Source organism: Salvelinus alpinus, chromosome 23, assembly GCF_045679555.1.
Source record: "Salvelinus alpinus chromosome 23, SLU_Salpinus.1, whole genome shotgun sequence".
NCBI lineage: Eukaryota > Metazoa > Chordata > Actinopteri > Salmoniformes > Salmonidae > Salvelinus > Salvelinus alpinus.
In genome coordinates, this window is record NC_092108.1 from 2,153,889 (window position 1) to 2,166,306 (window position 12,418).

The 12,418-nt window shown below is 44.8% G+C and overlaps 1 protein-coding gene across 1 annotated transcript in view; it reads left to right on the forward strand.

Annotated features, from left to right (window-relative positions):
• LOC139550051 (protein Niban 1-like) overlaps positions 1-10,816 on the forward strand; it is a 67,994-nt gene extending 57,178 nt beyond the window's left edge. The window contains exons 12-14 of the mRNA XM_071360635.1: positions 3,821-3,928; positions 4,108-4,219; positions 8,313-10,816. Of these exons, the coding sequence (XP_071216736.1) occupies positions 3,821-3,928; positions 4,108-4,219; positions 8,313-10,171 (2,079 nt within the window). The 3' untranslated portion in view covers positions 10,172-10,816. The remainder of the gene's footprint in view (positions 1-3,820; positions 3,929-4,107; positions 4,220-8,312) is intronic.
• The last annotated feature ends 1,602 nt before the right edge of the window (positions 10,817-12,418 follow it).

The window sequence follows — 12,418 nt, forward strand, 5'->3', positions numbered from 1 at the left end:
CTGTCTTCTGACTGTAGCTTCATACCTCCTGTCTTCTGACTGTAGCTTCGTACCTCCTGTCTTCTGACTGTAGCTTCATACCTCCTGTCTTCTGACTGTAGCTTCATACCTCCTGTCTTCTGACTGTAGCTTCATACCTCCTGTCTTCTGACTGTAGCTTCCTGTCTTCTGACTGTAGCTTCATACCTCCTGTCTTCTGATTGTAGCTTCATACCTCCTGTCTTCTGACTGTAGCTTCATACCTCCTGTCTTCTGACTGTAGCTTCCTGTCTTCTGACTGTAGCTTCATACCTCCTGTCTTCTGACTGTAGCTTCCTGTCTTCTGACTGTAGCTTCATACCTCCTGTCTTCTGACTGTAGCTTCCTGTCTTCTGACTGTAGCTTCATACCTCCTGTCTTCTGACTGTAGCTTCCTGTCTTCTGACTGTAGCTTCATACCTCCTGTCTTCTGACTGTAGCTTCCTGTCTTCTGACTGTAGCTTCATACCTCCTGTCTTCTGACTGTAGCTTCCTGTCTTCTGACTGTAGCTTCATACCTCCTGTCTTCTGACTGTAGCTACATACCTCCTGTCTTCTGACTGTAGCTTCATGTCTTCTGACTGTAGCTTCATACCTCCTGTCTTCTGACTGTAGCTTCATACCTCCTGTCTTCTGACTGTAGCTTCATACCTCCTGTCTTCTGACTGTAGCTTCCTGTCTTCCGACTGTAGCTTCATACCTCCTGTCTTCTGACTGTAGCTTCATACCTCCTGTCTTCTGACTGTAGCTTCCTGTCTTCCGACTGTAGCTTCATACCTCCTGTCTTCTGACTGTAGCTTCATGTCTTCTGACTGTAGCTTCATACCTCCTGTCTTCTGACTGTAGCTTCATACCTCCTGTCTTCAGACTGTAGCTTCATACCTCCTGTCTTCTGATTGTAGCTTCATACCTCCTGTCTTCAGACTGTAGCTTCATACCTCCTGTCTTCAGACTGTAGCGTCATACCTCCTGTCTTCTGACTGTAGCTTCCTGTCTTCCGACTGTAGCTTCATACCTCATGTCTTCTGACTGTAGCTTCATACCTCCTGTCTTCAGACTGTAGCTTCATACCTCCTGTCTTCAGACTGTAGCTTCATACCTCCTGTCTTCAGACTGTAGCTTCATACCTCCTGTCTTCTGATTGTAGATTCATACCTCCTTTCTTCTGATTGTAGCTTCATACCTCCTTTCTTCTGATTGTAGCTTCATGTCTTCTAACTGTAGCTTCATACCTCCTGTCTTCAGACTGTAGCTTCATACCTCCTGTCTTCAGACTGTAGCTTCATACCTCCTGTCTTCTGACTGTAGCTTCATACCTCCTGTCTTCTGACTGTAGCTTCATACCTCCTGTCTTCTGACTGTAGCTTCCTGTCTTCTGACTGTAGCTTCATACCTCCTGTCTTCTGACTGTAGCTTCCTGTCTTCAGACTGTATCTTCATACCTCCTGTCTTCTGACTGTAGCTTCATACCTCCTGTCTTCAGACTGTAGCTTCATACCTCCTGTCTTCTGACTGTAGCTTCATACCTCCTGTCTTCTGACTGTAGCTTCCTGTCTTCTGACTGTAGCTTCATACCTCCTGTCTTCTGACTGTAGCTTCCTGTCTTCAGACTGTAGCTTCATACCTCCTGTCTTCTGATTGTAGCTTCATACCTCCTGTCTTCAGACTGTAGCTTCATACCTCCTGTCTTCTGACTGTAGCTTCATACCTCCTGTCTTCTGACTGTAGCTTCCTGTCTTCTGACTGTAGCTTCATACCTCCTGTCTTCTGACTGTAGCTTCCTGTCTTCAGACTGTAGCTTCATACCTCCTGTCTTCTGATTGTAGGTTCATACCTCCTGTCTTCAGACTGTAGCTTCATACCTCCTGTCTTCAGACTGTAGCTTCATACCTCCTGTCTTCAGACTGTAGCTTCATACCTCCTGTCTTCTGATTGTAGATTCATACCTCCTTTCTTCTGATTGTAGCTTCATACCTCCTTTCTTCTGATTGTAGCTTCATGTCTTCTAACTGTAGCTTCATACCTCCTGTCTTCAGACTGTAGCTTCATACCTCCTGTCTTCAGACTGTAGCTTCATACCTCCTGTCTTCAGACTGTAGCTTCATACCTCCTGTCTTCTGACTGTAGCTTCATACCTCCTGTCTTCTGACTGTAGCTTCCTGTCTTCTGACTGTAGCTTCATACCTCCTGTCTTCTGTCTGTAGCTTCCTGTCTTCAGACTGTAGCTTCATACCTCCTGTCTTCTGACTGTAGCTTCATACCTCCTGTCTTCAGACTGTAGCTTCATACCTCCTGTCTTCTGACTGTAGCTTCATACCTCCTGTCTTCTGACTGTAGCTTCCTGTCTTCTGACTGTAGCTTCATACCTCCTGTCTTCTGACTGTAGCTTCCTGTCTTCAGACTGTAGCTTCATACCTCCTGTCTTCTGATTGTAGCTTCATACCTCCTGTCTTCAGACTGTAGCTTCATACCTCCTGTCTTCTGACTGTAGCTTCATACCTCCTGTCTTCTGACTGTAGCTTCCTGTCTTCTGACTGTAGCTTCATACCTCCTGTCTTCTGACTGTAGCTTCCTGTCTTCAGACTGTAGCTTCATACCTCCTGTCTTCTGATTGTAGCTTCATACCTCCTGTCTTCTGACTGTAGCTTCATACCTCCTGTCTTCTGACTGTAGCTTCCTGTCTTCTGACTGTAGCTTCATACCTCCTGTCTTCTGACTGTAGCTTCATACCTCCTGTCTTCTGACTGTAGCTTCATACCTCCTGTCTTCTGACTGTAGCTTCATACCTCCTGTCTTCTGACTGTAGCTTCATACCTCCTGTCTTCCGACTGTAGCTTCATACCTACTGTCTTCTGACTGTACAATGCAACACTCCCCTACCTACTGTAGTTTACTTTCAGTGAATTCATAGTTGACTAGGAGAAACTCAGCCCTGGTTATTCTAACACTTGTTGTGTGGTTGTCGTGCGTGGTTGTCTTATGTGGTTGTCTTGTGTGGTTGTCTTATGTGGTTGTCTTGTGTGGTTGTCTTGTTGTGTGGTTGTCTTGTGTGGTTGTCTTGTTATGTGGTTGTCTTGTGTGGTTGTCTTGTTGTGTGGTTGTCTTGCTGTGTGGTTGTCTTGTGTGGCTGTCTTGTTGTGTGGTTGTCTTGCTGTGTGGTTGTCTTGTGTGGCTGTCTTGTTGTGTGGTTGTGTGGTTGTCTTGTGTGGTTGTCTTGTGTGGTTGTCTTGTTGTGTGGTTGTCTTGTGTGGTTGTCTTGTTGTGTGGTTGTCTTGCTGTGTGGTTTTCTTGTGTGGTTGTCTTGTTGTGTGGTTGTCTTGCTGTGTGGTTGTCTTGTGTGGTTGTCTTGTTGTGTGGTTGTCTTGTTGTGTGGTTGTCTTGTTGTGTGGTTGTCTTGTGTGGTTGTCTTGTGTGGTTGTTTTGTGTGGTTCTCTTGTTGTGTGGTTGTCTTGTCTTGTGTGGTTGTCTTGTTGTGTGGTTGTCTTGTGTGGTTGTCTTGTGTGGTTGTCTTGTGTGGTTGTCTTGTTGTGTGGTTGTCTTGTTGTGTGGTTGTCTTGTTGTGTGGTTGTCTTGTTGTGTGGTTGTCTTGTGTGGTTGTCTTGTTGTGTGGTTGTGTTGTGTGGTTGTGTTGTGTGGTTGTCTTGTGTGGTTGTCTTGTTGTGTGGTTGTCTTGTTTTGATTACTTGGTTGACTGGTTGATTGGTTGTTTAATTGATTGATTGATGCATATTTCCTGGAGCAATATGTCTATAACAGGGTGTAGAGGCTAGTAACATTCTTGTTCTGTGGTTGCTCCCTGCAGCAGTATGACCATGACAGTAGCACGGTGAGGAAGAGGTTCTTTCAGGAGGCTCTGGTTGACATCACGCTACCTGCTATCAGGAGGAACATGGCTCCGGCACACAAACCGGTATGTACGCTGGTAACTTTTTGTCTCTTTATACCAGTCGTTACATGCTAGATATTATCCTAGAGCAGGGCTGATGGTCTCAGTCCATCCACATCTCACCCTATCAAATTAAAGAAACATTGTTGGAGCAAGTACTGTTAGTTTATCATAATATATACCGTGAAACTTACACTTTACAGGACCTGCAGAAGTTGGACCAGTACATCTTTGCTGATTATACCAACTTCATCAAAGTGGAAAACGTTTATGAAGATGTTCTACTGGACATTCTGACTATCGAGGTCGACAAAGGTGCGTTTACCTGCTTCTGTCTGTCATCCAGGGACCAGGATTCTCTTTATATATACACACCCATGTTTTTTGACATCTTTGTAAGCCTGCCACACACACACACACTATATGATACATTTATTAAACATAAGAATAAGTGTGAGTTTTCGTCACAACCCGGCTCGTGGGAAGTGACAAAGAGCTCTTATAGGACCAGGGCACAAATAATAATATAATAATAATCAATAATTTTGCTCTTTATTTAACCATCTTACATATAAAACCTTATTTGTTCATCAAATGCTGTGCTTGAAAGGATGCACATAACTCTAGGATGAAAGGATGCACATAACTCTAGGATGAAAGGATGCACATAACTCTAGGATGAAAGGATGCACATAACTCTAGGATGAAAGGATGCACATAACTCTAGGATGAAAGGATGCACATAACTCTGCCATGTTGGGTTGTATTGGAGCGAGTCTCAGTCTTAAATCATTTTCCACACACAGTCTGTGCCTGTATTTAGTTTTCATGCTAGTGAGGGCCGGGAATCCACTCTCACATAGGAACGTGGTTGCAAAGGGCATCTTAACAACGCGATTTGCCAAGGCAAGAAACTCTGAGCGTGGCCCTATCCAAAAATCTGTCAGTGGCTTCTGATTAAATAAACATTTTGTTTGTGTCGTCCGTTTCGGGAAAGTACCTGCGTAATTGCGCACCCAACTCACTCAGGTGCTTCGCTATATCACATTTGACATTGTCCGTAAGCTTGAGTTCATTTGCACACAAATAATCATACAATGATGGAAGACCTGTGTGTTGTCCTTGTTAATGCAGACAGAGAAGAGCTCCAACTTCTTAATCGTAGCCTCAATTTTGTCCCGCACATTGAATATAGTTGCGGAGAGTCCCTGTAATCCTAGATTCAGATCATTCAGGCGAGAAAAAACATCACCCAGATAGACTAGTCATGTGAGAAACTCATCATCATGCAAGAAGTCAGACACGTGAAAATTATGGTCAGTAAAGACAACTTTAAGCTCGTCTCTCAATACTTTGCCCCTTCATAACCAGCGCACTTCTGTATGTTGTAAAAGTGTTACATGGTCGCTGCCCATATTGTTGCATAGTGCAGAAAATACACGAGAGTTCAGGGGCCTTGCTTTAACAAAGTTAACCATTTTCACTGTAGTGTCCAAAACGTCTTTCAAGCTGTCAGGCGTTCCCTTGGCAGCAAGAGCCTCTCGGTGGATGCTGTAGTGTACCCTGTCTCCCTGTCATGGCTTTTGCATCATCAGTATAGATACCAACACATCTTGACCACCAAAGTCCATTTGATGTCACAAAGCTGTTCGGTACTTTTCCTCTCCTGTTGTCCTGGTTTCCAGTGGTTTGCAGAAGAGGATGCCTTCCTTAATTGACCCCCCATAAACGTAATGGACATATACCAGGAGCTGTGCCAGGCCCGCCACGTCTGTTGACTCATCCAGCTGTAATGCATATAATTTACTGGCTTGTATGCGAAGCAGTAATTGTTTCGAAACATCTCCTGCCATGTCACTGATGCATCGTGAAACAGTGTTGTTTGAAGAAGGCTGTGTAGTTTTTATGGCCTTTTCCCCCCAGCATTGTCCCAATCATATCCGCTGCAGCAGGAAGAATTAAGTCCTCCACAATAGTATGGGGCTTGCCTGTCCTAGCCACTCGGTAGCTCACCATATAAGATGCTTCTAGCCACTTCTTAATAATGGTATCTGTTGCTTTTATACATGTCTTACTACTCAAAAGTAATCTTTATTCTCGCTCAAAAAACTCCCGTGGCTTATTTTTCAAATTGTCATGTTTCATTTCTAAATGTCTGCGCAAGAATGAAGGTTTCCCGCGAGAGAGTAATGGTTAATGTGATGGTTAATGTGATGGTTAATGTGATGGTTAATGTGATGGTTAATGTGATTGGATGTTAATTATTTGACTAGGCGACCTGTATTTGACATTGTGTTATTATTTCGCTAAACGCTAGATGGTTAAATGTTATTTTTGGCAGTGAAACGATGCTACTCAGGTGAGAGAAAAAAAACTCACCCAAATGCATCGGAAAATATAAATTAGATTTTTTTATGTGAATCACATTTTTATTTGGCCCCCCCGACAGCATTGTGCAGTTTGGGAATTTATCAACCCAGTCCATTGTATTAAAGTATAGGAGACACCACTTATCACCGCGATCCATTATATTAAAGTATAGGAGACACCACTTATCATCCCAATCCATTCTATTAAAGTATAGGAGACACCACTTATCAACCCAATCCATTGTATTAAAGTATAGGAGACACCACTTATCACCGCGATCCATTATATTAAAGTATAGGAGACACCACTTATCATCCCGATCCATTCTATTAAAGTATAGGAGACACCACTTATCACCCCAATCCATTCTATTAAAGTATAGGAGACACCACTTATCACCCCAATCCATTCTATTAAAGTATAGGAGACACCACTTATCACCCCAATCCATTCTATTAAAGTATAGGAGACACCACTTATCATCCCAATCCATTCTATTAAAGTATAGGAGACACCACTTATCACCCCGAACCATTCTATTAAAGTATAGGAGACACCACTTATCATCCCAATCCATTCTATTAAAGTATAGGAGACACCACTTATCCATCCACTGTATATAAAAATGACTTTTACATTTCACTGTGTTCCCTTTTGGTGTCCCATGTTCTAAAATAAGTTTCTAAAAAACCATCCCTTGTCTTTTCTACTGGCAGTAATAGAAGTGTAAAAAACCATTACCCTCTGGTATACCCTGTATAACACCATTACCCTCTGGTATACCCTGTATAACACCATTACCATCCTGTATACCCTGTGTAACACCATTACCCTCCTGTATAACACCATAACCCTCCTGTATACCCTGTGTAACACCATTACCATCCTGTATACCCTGTGTAACACCATTACCATCCTGTATACCCTGTGTAACACCATTACCCTCCTGTATACCCTGTGTAACACCATTACCCTCCTGTATAACACAATTACCCTCCTGTATACCCTGTGTAACACCATTACCATCCTGTATACCCTGTGTAACACCATTACCCTCCTGTATACCCTGTGTAACACCATTACCCTCCTGTATACCCTGTGTAACACCATTACCCTCATGTATACCCTGTATAACACCATTACCCTCCTGTATACCCTATATAACACCATTACCCTCCTGCATACCCTGTATAACACCATTACCCTCCTGTATACCATGTATAACACCATTACCCTCCTGCATACCCTGTATAGCACCATTACCCTCCTGTATAACACCATTATCCTCCTGTATACCCTGTGTAACACCATTACCCTCCTGTATAACACCATTGCCCTCCTGTATAACACCATTACCCTCCTGTATACCCTGTATAACACCATTGCCCTCCTGTATACCCTGTGTAACACCATACCCTCCTGTATACCATGTATAACACCATTACCCTCCTGTATACCCTGTGTAACACTATTACCCTCCTGTATAACACCATTACCCTCCTGTATAACACCATTACCCTCCTGTATACCCTGTATAACACCATTACCCTCCTGTATACCCTGTATAACACCGTTACCCTCCTGTATAACGCCAGTACCCTCCTGTATACCATGCATAACACCATTACCCTCCTGTATACCCTGTGTAACACCATTACCCTCCTGTATACCATGCGTAACACCATTACCCTCTTGTATACCATGCATAACACCATTACCCTCCTGTATACCCTGTATAACACCGTTACCCTCCTGTATAACACCATTACCCTCCTGTATACCCTGTATAACACCATTACCCTCATGTATACCACCATTACCCTCCTGTATACCCTGTATAACACCATTAGCCTCTTGTATACCATGTATAACACCATTACCCTCCTGTATACCCTATATAACACCATTACCCTCCTGTATACCACCATTACCCTCCTGTATACCCTGTATGGCATAATTGATTGTATGTACTGTATGCTTCTCCTGTATGGACTTAATCAATTCTTTCTTCTCCCTTTCGGTCTTTCATTTTCTCCAGTGGTGAAAGAAGCTGCCAGTCTGAGGAAGAACAACTTGATGGTGGACAGTACTGACCTGCAGAGTGCCAGCCAGAGCAGCCTGACAGACAGTCGCACCCCTCCCCTCTCCTCCCCCGCCAGCCCTGCCAAGATGGCTGTCTCTGGGCTGAGCAGACAGGCCGAGCAGGCACCTTCTCCCCTGGTGGGGAACTCGTCTTCTAGCGCAGAGAGGCTGGAGGTGGAAGGTGGCCCAGTGGTCCCAGATATGGCTGCCCTCACTCCTCCTGTCATTGTCATAACTCCAGAAAGTGAGGCTCCAGTCCCACTCCCACTCCCAGCCGCAGCACATATACCTACCAATACTGCTGATGTCGCTGTAGCAGAGCCTGATACCCCTTCACCTCTACCTGAAATGTCCTCTGCTGAAAGCGATTACCCCTCTGGTGCTGCCTCAACCAAACCTGATGCTTCCTTAGTCAATCATGACACCCCTTTGGCCACAATCACACCTTATGCCCCCTCCCTCCAGGCTTCTCTTCCTGTGGCTGAACCAGCTCCCCAGACACCTGAAGTTACAGACACAGCATCCCAACCACCAGGAACTGAAGACAAACCAGACACGGCCAAAGCATCCCAACCACCAGGAACTGAAGACAAACCAGACACAGACACAGCCAAAGCCAGAAACAGCCCAGTGAGTGACAGTGTGTCGGTGTGTGTCGAGTCTCTATCAGCAATGAGTATGATTCTTCCTGAGGCCCTGGTGCCCTTCGCTGGTCAGAGACAGAGACAAGCCACAGACAGAGCAGTCTACCTGAAAGCTCCTGCAGGGGTGAAGGAGGGGGCATCTGTACCTCTCACCGTGGACGAGAAGGAAAAGGAGGAAGAACATCTTTGTAAGGAGGCAGAGAACACAGAAGCACATCACATTGGTACAGCCCCATCCAACGCCCATATAGAAAGTGTAGACAGTGATTCGGTTCACTCTGACACCCCTCCAGAAATGAAAGCCAGTGGTACAGTCCAAACTAGCTCATCTACCCAAGCCAGAGACACTGAACCAGCCTCCCTGACTCAGAATGACCTTAACCCCACAGGATCAGAGATGCAGCATGGAGGCAGTGAGGACAGAGCGACAGTTACCTCCGTCTCTAGAGTTACTGTCACTGAGAGCGAGGGTGCCCTGCTTGCATGCAATACCCTGGTCACATCACCAGAGGGTGCTACTACTCCACTCACTGGACCTGGGGAGGGTGTAGTGGAGGCAGGGGACAGAGAGGCTCTGGAGTGTGTAGTGGAGGCAGGGGACAGAAGAGAGGCTCTGGGGGGTGTAGTGGAGGCAGGGGACAGAAGAGAGGCTCTGGGGGGTGTAGTGGAGGCAGGGGACAGAGGAGAGGCTCTGGGGGGTGTAGTGGAGGCAGGGGACAGAGGAGAGGCTCTGGGGGGTGTAGTGGAGGCAGGGGACAGAGGAGAGGCTCTGGGGGGTGTAGTGGAGGCAGGGGACAGAAGAGAGGCTCTGGAGTGTGTAGTGGAGGCAGGGGACAGAGGAGAGGCTCTGGGGGGTGTAGTGGAGGCAGGGGACAGAAGAGAGGCTCTGGGGGGTGTAGTGGAGGCAGGGGACAGAAGAGAGGCTCTGGGGGGTGTAGTGGAGGCAGAGGACAGAGGAGAGGCTCTGGGGGGTGTAGTGGAGGCAGAGGACAGAGGAGAGGCTCTGGGTCTACAGTCTAACGCAGTGGGGATGGAGGCAGAGGAGGGAGAGGAGGAAGAGCAGGAAGCGTTTCCACTGGATAGTGTGAAGTCCATCCGTGACTTGGTGATGGAGGTAGTGGAGGTAGAAGAGCTGATACAGAGGTGTCCCCCGGGAAACAGCACTCCCTAGCTGGGGAAAGAACGACTAGGGGGTGTACCAACAGCAGAGCAATCAACTGTGTTCATTTTGAACCCAATTCGATATCTATTTCTATGTAAAATAAATGACTGAACATGTTTACTCTACAGACTGATAGAAATTGAGGAGGTAATGATCTCTCTCCTCCCTCAGAGGAGCACCCAGACTGGAGAAGAAATAAAACTGACCAAATAACAAACTTTAACATCTGATAGCTATACTAACAAGGACTGCTATTGGTGCAGCAGACAATAATACAACTCAGATTTCACTTACATACTCAATTTTGTATTGAACAACTTCGCTTTTTTGTTGAAATAATTGTCATCTTTAAAAAAAAAATTGGATTGAAATGAGCACCGTACCTTACGTTTTGTTCTGTTGTGCAAATTGGTTTTACCGTGACAACATAAGTACTGCATTTCTACGCCATTTTGCTTTGTTCTGTAGGACCTTTTGGGACAAAGCTATTTAGATCTGAATATATTTAACCGTTAAAAGAATGATAAAGGAGGTGCTTAAATTAATATAAACAAAACTGTTCTATTATTGTTTACTGCATGATGATGTATTGCAATTGTAAAATTATCAATATATTTGTCATTTATATATAAAAAAAAATGTTTTAACACTTAACACACGTTTATTGTTTTGTGTTCATATTGTATCTTTCTGTAATTATATAAAATATAAAACCTTTATAATTTGCGACATCTTTTAGAAGTTACTGTAGCGGAGAGTGGGGTCGCGTTCAGCCATTTGTTTTACATTCAGCATCATTCTGTCAAGGGAAATATAGTATTCTTTCTAACAAAGATATCTACATATATTTCAGGATGTTGTGTATCTCTGGAAATAATCAGAATTCATGTAAACATTAAAGTTTTGAAATCATAGCTTTTCCACAAAGTGGTCTCTTGGCACAACCCGGGTATGGGGTAAGTTGAGCCGCAGGACAGGGTAAATTAAGCTGTATACAAATTTCTGTACTCAATGAAATATTACTACCTTTTTAAATCCATGTCTATCTTTATTTCCCACAATTCAACACAATCTCTTTTTCTCTTCTAATATTGTAAGCATCTTTTAACACAGGTTTAACACCTAACAAACCCTTTGTACTTTTTAAAACACTTTTAACATACGCCCGCCCCTGTTACCTCATATCCCAGAGATAATGCCTTGCATTAGACTTGGGAAGAAAACACTTACATTGGCTCAACTTACTCCATGGCCATTGGCTCAACTTACCCCATGGCCATTGGCTCAACTTACCCCATGGCCATTGGCTCAACTTACCCCATGGCCATTGGCTCAACTTACTCCATGGCCATTGGCTCAACTTACCCCATGGCCATTGGCTCAACTTACCCCATGGCCATTGGCTCAACTTACTCCATGGCCATTGGCTCAACTTACCCCATGGCCATTGGCTCAACTTACCCCATGGCCATTGGCTCAACTTACCCCATGGCCATTGGCTCAACTTACCCCATGGCCATTGGCTCAACTTACCCCATGGCCATTGGTTCAACTTACCCCATGGCCATTGGCTTAACTTACCCCATGGCCATTGGTTCAACTTACCCCATGTCCATTGGTTCAACTTACCCCATGGCCATTGGCTCAACTTACCCCATGGCCATTGGTTCAACTTACCCCATGACCATTGGTTCAACTTACCCCATGACCATTGGCTCAACTTACTCCATGGCCATTGGCTCAACTTACCCCATGGCCATTGGCTCAACTTACCCCATGGCCATTGGCTCAACTTACCCCATGGCCATTGGCTCAACTTACCCCATGGCCATTGGCTCAACTTACCCCATGACCATTGGCTCAACTTACCCCATGGCCATTGGCTCAACTTACCCCATGGCCATTGGCTCAACTTACCCCAACTTACCCCATGGCCATTGGCTCAACTTACCCCATGGCCATTGGTTCAACTTACCCCATGGCCATTGGCTCAACTTACCCCAAGGCAAATATTTGGACTATATTAGCCCACAAAGCTAGAAGGATGGACTTTCATTCTAGGTTTAGGACCTCATATTGAAGCTTTTAGAGACCATAACTGATGTATAGAACAATCTTAAAATGATCTACTTTGGTTTAGGTACAAGCATCATAAAACCTCTAACACCAAAAAAATGTACCTGGTGAAAATCTGTTTTTTGAGCTAAAGCCTATAGACTAGGATCGGTACTGATTACCGTTCCTTCTCTCGCTAGA